Below are 16,745 nucleotides of genomic sequence, written 5' to 3' on the forward strand. Positions count from 1 at the left end.
GAAGGGGGTATGTGCTGCACGCAGAGGCGTACAAAGATTGTCCGTCTGGTGTGGCTCCTGAAAACTCACGGCTACCACAAGCACTTCTTCACTGCCAAAAAAGTGCCAAAGTTGACAAGAAACAAAGAAGTTTTCAGACAAAAAAATCAACAGTTCCGACCATTCCTGGCAGCTAACTGTCCAGGGTGGGGTTTAACACAGGAAAGCGTGAACAGACGGGGTTTCCACTCCTGAATCATTAGGATTTGAATCTGAATTGTTTGCTGCTTCTGCTCTACAGTGCCCTTGCAGCCCTCTAATGCTCGAGTCCTTCTCTGTCCCTGCAAGTCACTCCCCTGTCTCCTCTTCACCCCATGTGCTTGTTCTCAGCATGCTTCTGGCTCAGTATGTTTGTGATACAGCCATATTCACTGGGGGTTTTCCATATCACTTGTGTGACCTTGGACTCCTTTCAAACCAGCCCTGCACAGATGAAACGTATACAACTTTATGACACAAACCTTTCTTGATTCTGCAGGAATTGTATTTCCTTTTTTTCAAGCATTTAAAAAAATAGATCAGAGAAGATGGTGTGAAGAAACCATGGAGCTGCGACCCAGAGATTTTAATCCCTCCTCTGTCACTAGCTTGCCATGTGATCGCTGCCCTTGGGCACGCAACTCCTCTGCCATGATGCTCTCTGGCTCCTCTGGGGCTAGATAACGGGGATTATTGGTTAGTGTAATATTCTCCAAGATGTAGGCAAGAAAAGAGGATGCAGAGAATATGCTGGTGAAAAAAATCCCCCAATGGTTAGGCATCTGCAAGCCCCACCACTGAGATAACCACTGCCTGCCTGCATCCCAGCATGCATGGGCAGGCAGAAAGGGCACAAAAACACCGTTTGGGGCTAAAGCCATGCAGCACAGCATCCTCAGCATGCCGTCTCCAGGGGGAGAAGAGTACATGCTTCCACACATAGCATCTACCTTTGTCCCGCACCTGGGGATTGCATTTAAGGATTTGTTACTTGAGCATGCAATTATGGAAAAAATAGAATAAAATAGAAAAAAAAGGAATAAAATAAAAATAAAATACACTTTTTAAAGACTCCTTCACTTTCTTTTGACTTTTTTTGTTACCCCAGACCCCTCTTCCCAGAACCGCACCATAAGAAAGGATCTCCCTGACTCCGCTCTCATTTTAAAATGCTTCTTTTTATTTCAGTGGTTGTACATTGGGTGAATGAATTTAACGTCACAACAGAAATAGAATGGCTATTTAACAGACCACTAGTAGTTATATGCTGAAAAAGAGTGAATGAAGGGTTTTCTTTTAACTGTTACCGAAATCTTCATTGTACGCGCTTGTCAATTATGCTGGATGAGAGAGGCAAACAAAAAGGTATTTTGGTGAGGTGTTGTATCCTTTGAAGAAAATAAACACTGAGACACCTCAAGTCACTTGAAATCGTGTCCCAGCTACACTATTCACTGTCTCTGTGTTGGCCCATCTCATGGTTCTTTTAGGGGGTTTTATTTGTTGTGGTTTTTTGTTTGTTTTTTTTTTTAATTAAACAAAGCATTTAAAATTTAATCATTTTCATTAGACTTTTTTTTTAAAATATAAACAAAGTTTTGGCAAATAATATTTATACAGAAAAATAGTTTTAGATCTTCCCAAATTTTGAAATAGTCTATAAAATTACTTTATAAATAAATAAAATGCAGAATCTGTTGTACACGTATTTGCACATCTCTGTAATTGCCTCCTTACTGTTAGCATAGGTTTGTACTTGTACAGTTTTCAGGAATATTACAAAGTCATAAAGTCGGAAAGTGGATCTCTTATTAAAAATACATTTTCTCTTTTTGTCTGTCAGTTTATCTGGATGAAAGACCTGATGTATCTGAAGCTGTGTCATCCATGGGCAAAAAATAGTAGTATTGGATTAATTGTAAAAAACATAGAATAACAGTTATTTTGAAACATAAAAAGTTCACACAAAACAATGTCTTGAAGAGTTATCTACATAAAATATTTAAACAACATGGATAATTTACCATTTAGTATTATACAATAAGCTACCCAAATGCCTAAATTAACTATTATAAAAAAATAAAAACAACTTTGACAGATATAGGCAAGTTGCAGTGTCAACTACCTAGTTATTATGACTGAGAAAGTCTACAAATATTAGTGTTTTTAATAGTATATAATGGTGATACCTTAACTGCTAAAGTAACAAGTTAAGATACATTATTTTTCCACAAATTAAAACTAACGCAACGTTACAAGCACTATGTTAATTTTACAATCAAATTGTGATTATTTTTTTTCTTTCGGATGATCAATCTCCAGCTTTATATATAAATAGATAGTAATTAGACATCGGACAAACAAGATTTAGCCTGGAAAATAATTTCCTAGACAAATAGTTATATGGTTAGTGCCTTCAGTCGTTCAGAACAGGCAGTGCTGCCAAAGTTTAAAATAGTTTACAATCAATCTGAAGAGGTTAAGTTAAAATACTGCAATCACTAATAATGTCCACATAGAAAACTTATGCTGCAAACAATTATACATAATATCCATTTATAACAGCTGTCTTGTTTTTTTTTAAAACAATAATTTAAAAACTATGTCATTTATGTGATACATGTGCAACATATAAAATGTGAAATATGAAATATTTGGTACAATAGTGCTTGAAACAAATCTCAAATCAAACAAATGAAATTTTAATTATACATATATAATTACCTTGTAAATCAACAAAGTATTTAAAAAAGTAAACAACATTAAAATCTGCTTCATCCATATATATGTATGTATGTATATATAACATGTATATAATTGTATTAAAGATATCTTCATACTTTTGTGACATAAAATATGTTTTTAAAGAAAAACAATTAAAAGAACTATTTTTTTTCTCCACTCTAATCTGGTTACAATCTTATAATCCAATTAAAAAAATGTAAATACAGTAATGATTTATTAAACTGAATCTCATTCTACATTCTTAGTGTTCAGTTAATAGTCTAGATTAAAGTCACCTATGAAGTTTCAGTGACTCAACTGAATTTTAATTAAATTAGAGTATCATACAAATCTCTTCATCTACAGCCTTCTTTTTCGCCTTTTCTTTTGTTAATTTGGTCTTTTGTTTTGTTTGATTTTACACTCAAAGTTATTTCTTAACAGCTTGGATCTTTTTGGTAACCTGACTATGAGTTTGAAAGATTATTCGCTTCTGGTGAGATTTGACTGTTGGCATCAGGCTCACTTTCATCAAGTCTGATGTGACAAAATTTAGGCACTTCTGCAAAGTCTCTTTTAAAAACATTATAAATATACTCGTAAAATAATATTCTCAAGACTTTGTTCTTTTGGGGATTGAAAGGGGTATGAAGTTCATACTGTGCAAAATTTTTAAATTTTCTTCTGCTATTCTGCTATGATTCAAATGCAACTTCTCCATACAAGTCAAACACCAACCATGTGCATCTAAAGAATTTGTGCTTTACTTTGGACTTCTGGCTAAAAATATTCAGATTGGCAGGGTGTTGTGCAGGACACTGGGCTGCGTTTTACTTCCTCTGTCTTGGAATCAACTCGCTAGGGGAGCAAAACCAAGATTTTTTTTAACTGAGAAGAAAAACCCCAATCATAGTTCGGGTGAAAAGTAAACCTGCAACTGGGATAAGTTTTTAGCCAATACAACTTAATTATTGCTGAGCTCGAAAGATCCGTAAACACTGAATCTCACGAGACTAACTCAACTGGACCATTTCTGCTAGGTATAGTTATGGAGAAAAGACAATATTTGCAAGAATTAAACTATGCTTAGAAAATCTTTAAAACTAAATGTTACCCTTTATGTCTTGAAACATCACAGCTGGTATCAGGTAGTTAACTATTTTAGGTTGGAGTATAGTAAGCATACCATATTTAATATTCATATATGACATAGCAGCACTAGCTTTTTCGAGTTTGTGATTTGTCCATAAGAACAAATTCTTGACTTAGCATGCAGTTTGTGGCAACTCTAGAGAGGAGGAGACGGGGTAGTATGTACAGTAGCCGTGCTTGGCCGTCCGCAGGGAGGCTTCGTGACACTCCGTTCCGCTCCTGCCGGCTATTTCAGGATTATCTGTTAAGAGAAAGGAAAGCGTGATCGCGCTTTTAGGTGATGCAGGGAGAGCAGTTCACCCAGACGGCTGGCGCTGGCCTAACTAAGCTCGAGCATCCCATATGGGACAGCATCCCGTATCCTCACGCTGCCTGCCGAGGCGTTTGCATTTCACAAACCTGGTCGTCTTCCTCCCACACACACTTCCTCACGTGTGTGAGAAGATGCAGAAGGGGTATTTTACGTGTCAAAATACTGGAGATGGCACCGACACCACAAAGGAAGGGCCTGGCTGTAGGTGGGGTGTGCACCCTCAGCACCCCAGCTGCCAGTGGAGGGGGAAGCAGCCCTGCACCTCCCCAGGAAGCTCAAAAGTGCATTGGTACCTGGTACAATTCTCCAGCTCCCACCCTGCTCCCACAATGTCTAGAACAACCAGGGGAAATGGTGGAGGCAGGGACCCTTGCCACTAACAAGCAAAAAAATGTACTGAGCTGGGTGTTTTCAAGAAGCTCAAGTGTGTTTTCAATGCACTTTTAGCAGATGCTTATTTCCTAAAAAAATTATCTGCAGGTCAGTGAACTTGAGAGGTTTTTTCATGCTTCCTTATGTTGAGGGATCCAAGGAGCTGATCATAACGGTACCTCTGTGTGCCTAGCTATTCAGTAACCTTGCTGCTTTACCTCCACAATGTCTCAAACTGAGGTTGAAGCAACCATTTCACAGATTCAAACTCTCGTGCTTCCAATACTGCAAAGGTTAAATGCACAATGTGCCCACCAACCAACTCAACCTGCTCACAGTATTGGGAAACAGTCCAGATTTCCATCACCTGCCTGAAACAGCTGTTGGTGAAAGTGATGTCAAAAGCCAGGGGTGTGATGTTTTATCACTCCATTGCTAATCTGTGCTCCAGATTTAAGCACAAGTCAAGGAATTAGAGTGCATTGCCTGCTCTTTCTGTTTAATTTGGCACTTGACGTATTTTTAAGCTGTATTTGTAGGTGGTATGCAAGACAGTCATGACAGCAGTTTGACCTACTTGTGTATTACAAAGCTAGACAGCTGCTTAATGCAATATTTATTTTAAAAGAAAAGGAAAAAAAAAAAAAGGTGTTTTGAAAATAACTTTAGCAACATACTACCTCTGACATACAGATTGCCTAAAAGAAACACACTCGCCTCTGCGTGAAGGGCACTTGTACTAGTCCCCTGCCCGGTCACATTTTAACACACCTCACAACCGTAACTGCCTTGCTCTCTGCACCCAGTGACCAGCTCCCTGACCCCACCTAACTTGCTGGCATGCCAAAAAGTCATCTTCCATTACCATCAGCACTGAAAATCTGGTGACACGCGAGGCCCCATTGTAATGACACTGTACAAACACCTGCTGCTCCAAAGGGCTTAACATCTAAATACATCATACATACAACAAGGACATATATTTTTAATGAACTTCCACCCATTGTGAGTTTGTTAGCTTATCGCCTATCTTCTGTTTCCTATTGAAATAACAAAGAAATACCATTGCTGAAATAATAAAGCCCTGCCTGTGATAACCCTGGTTCATCTGCAGCACGGTGATTCGACAGTACGTACAAAGAACGCAGCCATGCTGAAAATAAGAAGTGACCAAGATTATCAGTGCTGATATTTTTAGCATGTTACAACCCAACATGTCAATGTAATTAATAAAGCAGCTTTAGCTATACTGGGTTAGCCATAATCACACAAGTGTACTTAAGGGATCCTAAGGTCTGATTTAATGGGACACAACCTGAAATTTACTCAGTGTTAAAAAACAGAATTTCAGACACTGAAGCTGCCTACATTGTTTGCCAGCCTCTGAGGGGATAAACTTGCATTTTCCTGTAGCTTTTTTCTCCCTGTACAGGGAGACAGGTCACTGCCCCTTATGCCGAGATGTCCTAAAAGGTCAAACAGCCCCACAAGACCGATGCTCCCAATTCCCCCAAAATGTGTGACAGTGAAGGCAGAAGGCCTAATCTCTGGCTGTTTCTTGGGAAAAGGGCTAGACTATCCCTAGTGCTTTGATTAGCCCAAGTGCAACTCACCCTGCCACGTGCCGGGCAGGATGGAGGAGTCCTAGACAGTGTGAAAGATCAGGGACCCCTTCTCTGCCCTGCTCTGGCCACGGGCAAAGCCCGGGTAAGGACTTCCACCGCCCAGGCCCTACTCCTGCCTTTTCTCCCCTCCTCTTGAAACTCAGGAAACAGCGAAAATAATGTAAACACTTTCCTTTTGTGCGAGAGCACGTCCTGTTTATGGGGCTGCGGGTGCAGGAGGAGCAGCTGGAGCTCTGCCCACCATGGTTCTCCCACTGCCAGTGGCTCCGGAGCCGGCTGGCTCCCGCTGCATCGTCCTCGCCACGCTGCCGCTCGTGCAGGGGATGTAACTAGGGCATGTTGCACCCCGGCTATTTCTAGTACACGTAGGAGTCCTCCTAGGAAAAAACCCTCCAGTCTCTCCTTCAGAACAAGCTTCTCCAGTGTGGAGACACAGAACTGTGGAACTACATTTTTTTTTAACCTTATCCACAAAGTGTAAATCATATCCCGTAGTCTTTAATTATACGTTCACACCCTATTTCTCAGAAGATAACACAACTCTGCCATAGCTACATACACATGTATCGGCTTCTGCAACTGTTTTTTTTTTTCACTGTGTCTGACAGAGAAACATAAAATGCTAAACTACTTTACATGGAAAGCACACTGCAAACCTCTTCTGTTTAATCTACAAATGAAGTAATAAACTGTGATGGAAGATGGAGGCTATCTAAGTCTGCATCGCTGCTAATTGCTCCACTGCTTGCACGCTGAAAAAGAAGCTGCACAGAACATACTGACAAAGGGACACCCCTGCAAACACTTTTTACAGAGTCTGTGCTCCCTTGTTAGTTGTAAATAGGTCCACCAACCTTCATGTTCACTACTGTTTGAAGAATTACATCTCAAATTTACATACATATGACTTGTCCAATTTGCACTATTATATCATTATACTTCACAGCAACTTGATACAATGTATTGACATTTTTACCATAGTATATATAAGCATAAAAACCTGAAAAATAGGACTATACAATGAGTTTGCATTGTGCCATGTACAAAGGCCTACAGGTTAAGCATGGGAAAGCATTTTCTCATGCTCTGTGTGGGTAAGATCCATAGGTATGCATACAGACATGCCAGAAAACACACCTTCTGCTGCTGCAGTAAGAGATCTAATAAGAACACTATTTCTAGCATAAGCAGAATGGACTGGCACTTATGGTCTGGGGTAGTAATCCACAGAAGATTGAATAACAGCAAAGGGCATTTTCTAGAGGCAGTCAGAGACATAGGGTACACATCCCATTGCCTTCTTGCTTGGTACTTGTTTGAAGTGCCAGAAAGCAGGCTACCCTTTAGACTAAAATCACAAAAATTGTGCCAATGTTAGTTACTAGACCTCACTGAAACTAGTAACACATAGTGAGCCTAAATTTCTGCAAACTACTTTCTAACAGCGAAGAAGCATCTGCTCTTCAAAATTTTCCAGCTCTTTAGAGGTGACATTTTCAGCTCCCAAATGCCAAGACTTTCTTTCTCTCTTTTCTATTAGAGTATGGCTCTTTCATACCTTTACCTTTAGGACCTCTGAGTGACCACAGTGGTCATTAAGCCCCTTGTGCAACACAGAACATCCCTAAATTCAGCCAGGATTGCTCCTATGAGTGATACAGTTCTGCAGCGTCATCCATGGAAATGACAACCAAGAGAGATATTTCTTGCCAATGGTTTCAGCTTCTCACTGAACTACCAACCCATGATATGCAGCAGACAAACTGACGTCAGCTTGGGGTTTCCTCAGACCCAGCAAAGGCAGCTGAAATCAGTCATTGTCTCAAGACTTCAAAAGTAAAATGGAGAATCTCTTCTAAATTAAGGTGGAAATTCCACGTTTGTGAAGTCTTTTTTTTGACACCCAGGTTACTCTGTGCACAGCTTTACTTCATACAGTTCATAGAATTAAACAAATTACTTAGAATCACAGCTGGGTACTAGGAATTTCAAGAGCACCATTTAGCTTGAGATTTGCTGTTTTTAAGCTATAACTCTAGAAGCTTCTTTATTGTTTCTGTGTTAAATTCTGTTTCCAGTTCCAGATTTATTAATACAACAATGAATACAGAAAATTCACCATTCTGCATGAATTCAGTGTACATGAACTCTTGTTCGACTATAGACCTGTCACAGTGGATCAGCTGGAAAACGTAACTTTGCATCTACCTCTGACATGTTTCTCTTTCAGAAGTTCTGAAATTATTTCTCCAAATCACACTTTGCTCTGTAAGCATTAATATATTTTAAAGGGCATTAAGATCATGTTTGACCTCCACACTGTGAAGCACTTATTCCTCCAAAAATGAACTCATACATAGTAAACATTTTAGACTGTTTAACCTTTCATTTTAAAAGCAATGTAGTAATAGGAGCTTCCTGTAGACAAGATTCATCTCTGATGATTTCAGACTTGTACGCCTCAGCTGGTCACCCTATTTTACATCTTCCTAGCCTTCCTCAGGCAACTTATTTTAGCATGAGACAGATTATCAAGTCATGATGCTTTTTTCCCCTCCACCAAATGTAAAAGTCTGTGGCAAACAGTTCACACTGAGGTATTTAACTTTTAGACACCTGCATCAGGGCAGATGAATCCTTCCCCAGTGACATTTTCTGTTTTCATGTTTTTCACACAAGTAGCAAACTGGTCAGATATATCTAGGGTATACATTAAAAATGACAGATATTTTCAGACAGCCAGCTCATATCAGGCTGTCTCATAACTTCTCTTGCTTTCTAAAAATAAAACTAACACCATGTATTTCTTCCCTTTGACATGAAACCCAAGACTATTTATATTTCCCCATGCCTTTGGGAAATGTCTCCATCTCTTTATTTTTCATTTTCTTTTAGAATGCTCTTTTGTGGCATGTGTCGTTCTTTTTCTTCAAAATAAATTAGTCTTTTTTAAATCAAAAGCAGAAAAGGATGAGTAAATATTCAGGTATTTACTGAGAGCAATCACTATAGTATCAGTTATGCTTGGTCTTACTTTATTTTTACACAGCCTTACAGATGGACTTTTTCACCTCCCATTTCTCCATAGCTCCAGCAGTAGCAGCACCCCCACAGAGCACCAACCTGAGCTCTTTCCAATCCCCCATCCCAGGACTCCCACCAAAAAGGGATGGGGTTTGCCCCTGTCCTTGACTGGCTAACAGCCCAGCTGACTCCAACTCCCGCTTCCATTAAAAGCATCCTGTCTGCTCCCAGTGCTCAGGGTGGAAAGGTACTTGGGTACACGTACTTGGGTACACGTGCCTCATCTCTCCCACCTTAGCTGCTGTCCTGCCTCCTTTACTGGTTACTAGCTGTAATCCCCCCCTGGAAGCCTCTTACTGACCTACTGTCCACACTGTATTATAGGTTTTGTCACCACTGCAAGAGCCCCCCTTCCTTGTCTCTACCGAGTATGTTTGCATGTTTGTGCACCCATCTAACCCCAGGCCCGCCTCACCCATTTGTCCTTTTCCACTTTCAAAATTCATGGTCACCGGTTTGTACCCCTGTCAAACTAGCATCCTTCTACAGGGTCATCTGCAAACACTGAAAAGAAAAAAACCTAAATAAATGTATCGCCAAACAAAACCTAGAGGAGCTACTAACAGGGTTGGAGGGACCTGCTGAAAGCAATTTGTTACCCCTGCTACCACTGCCGTACACTTCATCAATTTTCATAAACACACTGAGCTCCACTTTGCGTCGCTGGCTTCTTTCCTTTGCTACTCCTCCTCTCTTGATGGCCAGAAACCTCATTCTCATCTCCAGCATATTATGATTTAATACATACATGCTTTTTCTCACTAACTGTGGACGTCTCCTCAATTCAGGGTTGAAAGAGGATTTTTATCTTATTGCTTCTCCATTAACCCAATGCACCCCCAATACATTTGTCTACTTTGCTTAACAATAAGGTGACCTCTGATTTGTATATAAAGGGTGAGATGTCTAGGCCACAGACGATCCCCTTGGTTGCCTGCCCATATGGTGACTAATAAGGGGGGCATCAGGTGTTTTCTGAGGGGTAGAGGTCCTATTTGCTTGGCTTTCTCACAGCCCATCTCCTGCTATGGTAATTCCAGTGCCTTGCTCCATCCTCACTTTTCTTCCCTAAATCTGAGTGTGCTCAGTTCTGCCTGTCCCATACGTTGATGATATGCCCCTGGAAATGGCTGAGGGTCAGATGTCCACGCTGAAGTGGACACATCTGCTAGTACATTTTCATTCCATCAGGTACAAGCTGTTGGCCATCAGGTTATCAGAAAGCTGACAAAGACTTTGTGTGAATCCAGCTCTTCACGATGATCTAAAGAAAAGATCAAGGCAGCTCTGGGATCCCAAAGGGCTCAAGGGTTCAACAGCATCATTCTTCTCATGTAATATTCACAAGATCCTGAAAGAGAGTCCAAAGCCACTTGTGCTGCCAACTCCTTAGCATGCTTACGAGCTTCAATAGGTATTTACTCAAGTAATAATGTATAATATTTAAGTTCAACTTAATAGGTATTTACTCACTCTGAAGAAACAGGACTAGTTGCTTTAAAATGAAAGCAATCTGGCTCTATTTATTCTTCCTTAAAGTAATAAATAATGCAGTACTAAAAATTGATCATAATATAGTCTAATATATTCTACCAAAATCTATTTTAAACTAATTGCACAGGCAGCAGACAGACTACATAGAAATGAGAAAACCACTGCTGTAATATTTTAGGAGCACCCGTACAGTGACTGTTTTGAATAGCCACTCAATTTTACCTTTCATCAGGTCTGAACTACTGCAACCACCTGCGTTTTTCACTTCCTATTTTCAGGTCATTTTCCTTCTCTTCTTGAATTTAAGAAACTGCCAGAATAGGCTTACATAGAGGCACTGAAAGCACAAAGGAGTGAAAGTTGTGCATTACCTGTGGAAGTCCCGTATTCCTTTTGTATGGGTGTTACTTCTCCAAACCTGCATTTTCTTGGGTGTCCTCACCTAGTCTTTTCTTCTTCTTTTAACAAAACCTGCTTCATATCTTCCTCTTGTACATCATTCATGCCCAAATCATACAAGATGAGGCTGCCACTACACATATGGCATCCCTTTCAGGCAAACACCGCAACTGCACGCAGAGCATGGCTAGCACTTCTGCAGGTTCCCCAGCAGTAACCGCGGCCCTGAAACCCCTCCTCTCCCAAAACCTGGCTCTCCAGCTCAGACTCCCTTCCAAGTGAGACGGTCCACTGTAACATCCAGAACTTAAACACAAAAAGGTACCAAACTTATGTTCATCAAGGTTACTCATCAGACACCACACTCCTAACACATCAGTTTCATGAAACTCACTATACTTATAACTTCTCTGAGGAAATCCTACTGTTCCTGACATTTGACTACTTACTGCTTCCTTAATTTTCTTCTTGCTGGAATACACTCACATAAACAGACATACATACTATTGCGTGTCACTGCAGATAATACTGCGCCAAAAATGAAGTCAGTCAGAGTTAAATCTCTGCCTCGAGCTGAAAGTCATGACAGGTACAACAAACAAACAAATAAATAAATAAATAGATGTTTCCACTGCAGTTACGTGGGCAGCTCTCTGCACACTCCAAGCCAAAGACTGGCATTTCTGGCGGGCAATAAATCATAGACTGAGATAAAAATATCATATTCAGTTAACTCAAAGGAAAATAGCTGGAACAGCTAGAGATGTCCAGATGCAATTATTTCAAAGAACAGAATCCCAAACAAGTACATCTGGAGCTCTGCACTGCACTGTGTTGTTAAAATTTTACGATGGAAAAAAACAGACTCACATGAGCTGTGTGTACATGCTAAGCAAAATAAAACTAACTCATTTTTCCCCAATGCCTACAAAATGAGTTGACCTCAGAAAAATTTTCCCATGTTTAAATAAGAAATATATGCCCCAGTAGACTTTTACTCAACTTGTCAAAGCATCATTTGTTGAATAATTGAAAGCAAGAACACAAACCAAACTTACATCAAATATAAATACATTTTTCTAATTGCAATGATATGAAAGCTAAGCCAGTCTGTAACAGGAAAGGGAAATATGTCTTGATTTTTGTTATATAAAAGAAATAAGTGTTCGCCTTTGCTTACTGCTCAAGTTATGTGATACTGCCACCTAGCAGGCTGTCAGAGGAAGTCAGATTTCAGTCCTCTACAGGGGTGGGGGTGTTTGAGGGGGCGTTTCTAAAAAAAGCCAAAACAGAGATTTTCCATTTCTTCCCACTGACTTCTTGTATATGAGCATGTGATCTAAAACTCTGTATGCAAGCCTGCCAGAAGTATTCATCATCTCTACAGAAACAACATGCTATCTTCAGAGACCAAAAAATGTTATTAAAAGTAAAACAAAGACTTGGTTAAAGTTTGCATGAGACCTAAAATAGAGTTCCTTTAAATTTTCCCGGGTAATCTTTTGGCTTTGCTTCTTTGCTGCCTTACAGTTTAAGAAAACAAAGTTTTGCCATGTATTTTGTAATGTTAGTTGTTTCAAGGCAATTCAAAGGCTCTTTTCTTGACACTGCTTGAGATTTGTTGTGGGCTTTAAGGTTGGAAACTCTCACTTCTTGAGTCTACAAACTGTTAATTCTGACAGTTACAGATACTTACATATAACTCAGTGTCTTCAGATAAGATAACTTGATTGAATTGAGGCTTGCGATTCTTGGGTGTCTAGCATGAAAAGAGGCAGCAAGTGGTTTGACTCCTACTGTGACAACCTACTGCTATTCAAATACCTTCTCTAGAGAAACGCTCTTCATGATCAAGGATCATTTCAGTTCATTTTCCTGGCCTGGTGCAGGTGCAAGGCAAGATGTCCAGTCCTGCATCCCAGATGCCAAGGCTTGCTGGTACCTCTACATGCAGCAGCATGGCACCATACACGGGCTTGCTAGATGCCCAACACTCTTCTGCTTATGGCTCGCTCCCCGTAAACATCCCTCTGATAACATGTCTGAGAAAGGAACCTGTTCCTCCATCTCCTTTTTTTGACTTTTTGACGTCAGATTCAAATGGCCCTTTCTGTTGTTTGAACAGAATTTTCTATAGGTGTATTTAAGTTGGGACTTTATGAAACTTTTAGACCAATACTTTTGGTCAAAAAAAAGAGAGAAAAATTGTTTAGATACTTATTATTCACAGCAGAAGTGCCTTGCTACCTGTTCCCCCATTCTCTTAGAAACTGCAATTAAAGCTTTTCAAATCACTAACCAGAATTTTGCATAGGATCTTATTTGTAATGTATACTGGCACTAAAGATGTAAATAACATTTGTTTCCCCTTCCCACCTTCCTTCTCAAAAGCTTGCTTTTAATCAGCAAAAAAGGCTGTTTCCTACTACCTTCCAGATTTTTCAATTAATTTTCACTGTATACTGCTACTCTTCTCCCCGTTTACAAGTTCAGCAGGTTTCCACAAGGAAGAATGGGAACATGAGACAGAAAAAGCATTGTCAGCAGCACTGAAGACATCCCCCTGCCCTGCCAGAATGCTTCCCAGGGCTAGATGGGTAGCCTGAAGAGGAAGCCATTTTTGGGGACACCAGGGAATATTTGCAAGATTTTTGCAGAAGCAAAAATTAGCCGAGTAGGTGCCACATGACATTTTGGTCTAAGAAGAATCTGCCTCCTTTGGGAGTGGCGGCTGCCTTTGTGAGTACCTTGGCAAGGAGAGGTGCTGTGTTGCTGCACATCCCAGCTCTCCTCCCTCCTGAGGGAGCTGCCATGCACAGCACCTCAAATCCCCGTTAAACATTTGGCGTGTTTGTATTTTATGCTATGTTAACTACTTTTTGAATTCCGGGGGAAATATTTTAATTGTCTTTTTGTTTGTGGCACTTGAATGTAACATAACTATTTTTATTTTCACTTCATTGTATTTTTGCAGATTTTGACAAGACTGAAGGCTACTGAATGATTTCATAATTAATATCTGCATAATTGCCACCTAATTTAGTGTGAACGCTGATGCATAATTTAAAACAGCTGTGCTAGATAATCACAAGCCTTAGCATGAGACAGCCTGTTGATCTGATATTTCTTTTCAGACACAGCCCATGAGTGTTTCATTTTTCTACTGGATCTGCCTTTGAATTTTTCCTTCTTGGTTAAAGGTCATATAACCAGTATAATAATGTTGTCACTAAATAACATCTTTATAGAGCATTCTCTGCAATGCTATTTCTATACTGTCAGTTTTAGGCCCATGTTCATTGCTACAGAAAAGAAAACCGTGTACTGTTATGTACTGAAATGATGTGAGCAAATTTTCTTTAAAATCATTAGGAAGTTGGTAGTTGCCCTGTAATAACCAAGAACTAAGGAAGCACCCACTGAGCTTGAGGACACAGATTAAGACACAGAAATGCTGGTGTCAACCTCCTGCTGCAGTCAGTGGGGTGATACAATCTAGTCAGTAAGCCAAGAAATCCTGGAGATCACTTCATGTGATGACCCACACACTGCAGGCTTGTGTCATTTGCTCACCAGGCTTTTAGTACCATTTGGGCTAAGGTCTCCTGCTTGTAATCCACCTGTCAGTTCAGAACTGTGCAGATATGTCTGTAGGTCCTGTATGGCATCTGCCAAGCTTGTCAAAATGTCTTGGATAACCTAGACTTCCAAGGTTATCTTAGCACAATCTTAAACATTAGTAGACAAATGTTTAGGAAACTGAATCAAGCCCTTCATGAGTTCTGAAGGGTGAGCCAGACTGTTCTCCAGACTTCATCTGACTGTGCTGATAACCTTCAAAGTCTACAGTGGATACTTAAACTTCTAGCTGGCATGTACACACCCATACTCAGACAGCAACACTTAGGTGTCTTAATTTTGGGCAGAGTCCTAACCTTTTAATCCTTATAGGACTCACCCATGAGTGTACGTAAATGAAGCAATAGTAAGGCTTTCTACTTAGAAATTTAAAGCCCCCAAAGCAGGTGTTGGCATTATTCAGAATTGAAATTCAGTCCCAGAATTCAGAATAACACCTCTCAAATAGTGCTAGGATAGGTCATCCTCTGTGAAACCTGTGAGTGAAGCTGAGTAGGTAACAGTTTCCTTGCTTGCTTGAGTACTTCTAGTCCACTAGCTACAGGAATAATAATTAAAAGCTTTGTTAACGATCTCTCAAGTATTTATTTACACACAATTACTGTATCAATATTTTAAAGAAGATGTTTTACATACCTCTGCCCACATGCATGCACTAGAGGGAGCTAGGACCATACTGTCCATACACATGCCCTAATGCTGCTTCTCACCATCATTCATCATTTCACACTACTTGCTGGTTCCATCCTCCAAGCAAATGTTGTCAGCAACCCCAAACAACAACTGAACCTAAGTTTATAAAGGATCTAACTCTGGAGCAAGGCTAAGCAGCTGTGGCTTCCAGATCCACTCTGGTGGGAATGGCTGGAGCAGTTGTGAAGGGAGGAAAGAGGAAAAGGGGAAGGATCTCTCACCTCTGACAGGTCATGCTCCTGGACTTATCTCACATACCTTTGGAAGTTCACCTGCCTTTCACTGGAAATCCCAAGCTGAAGTCCTCCCCTCTGTCCCCTCTCATCACAGCCTGGCAGCTAGAGTCAGTGGGGACACCCCCTCACAAGATGTCCACACGCAGTGAACAGCAACACCAGCAGCTCTTGTATCAACCGACTTAGATTTCAATCAGGATTTGTAAAACAGGGTTTGCTAAGCACTTTTGCTCCATCCTGTTTTCACTGCACTGAGCCAAAGCAATTCTTCCCACCTCTGAAGTACTCCGCAAGAAAATTATTTTGGCTTTAAACCTAACTTCTGTAAGTCAGGAAAAGACACTTCCAATTTTCCATATATTCTTAACCTGTGTCACCCTGCATGGATGTACTACCGCATAGCCTTTAACCCCACACAATTTTCTTACGTGCTTCATGCCATACATTAAATGCACAATGCAAAGAGCTGCTGGCCAAGCATGACTGACTGTGTGTGTTCAATGTGGGCACATTTTGAGTCGTTACTCATGCTATTTTCAAAAAGAAAGTACATAGAGAACACATGAGACACAGTTCATCTTTTTTTGAAATACAAGCTGACAGCACATGCTAAATAATTTACTGGACTCAAGAGTTTTTAGGGTTTTTCAGACATCAAGCTGAGACTTTGTAACTTTTGGAATGTTGACTTTTCCTTCCACTGGTACTTCAAGGATACCTGGGTCATCACATTCAATCCAAGGAAGTCCAGCAGACCTTCCTCAGGGCAGAATACTAAGTCAAATGATATTGAGCTAAATGATTAAGCCTTGCCACAACTTTCTTTTCATGCCTGACATTGTGAGGAGAAGCCACGGGAGCTGAAGTGGGACAGGCTGAAGACTACAGGTTGATTAGAAAAGTGCAATAGAGACACTGGAAAGAGGAAACCATATCCCACGGATACATAAAGCACAGACCAGGAAAGGAAATTTTATCTAGATGCGAATAAAAGAG

At 40.3% G+C, this 16,745-nt stretch overlaps 1 protein-coding gene across 8 annotated transcripts in view; it reads right to left on the reverse strand.

Annotated features, from left to right (window-relative positions):
- Positions 1-1,185: 1,185 nt before the first annotated feature.
- MBNL2 (muscleblind like splicing regulator 2) overlaps positions 1,186-16,745 on the reverse strand; it is a 112,220-nt gene continuing 96,660 nt past the window's right edge. For all 8 annotated transcript variants that reach the window (XM_074911373.1, XM_074911381.1, XM_074911364.1 and 5 more), the window contains one exon: positions 1,186-4,135. In XM_074911373.1, coding sequence (XP_074767474.1) covers positions 4,121-4,135 — 15 coding nt within the window. In that variant the 3' untranslated portion in view covers positions 1,186-4,120. The remainder of the gene's footprint in view (positions 4,136-16,745) is intronic.

This window comes from Athene noctua, chromosome 1 (genome assembly GCF_965140245.1).
Source record: "Athene noctua chromosome 1, bAthNoc1.hap1.1, whole genome shotgun sequence".
Classification (NCBI taxonomy): Eukaryota; Metazoa; Chordata; class Aves; order Strigiformes; family Strigidae; genus Athene; species Athene noctua.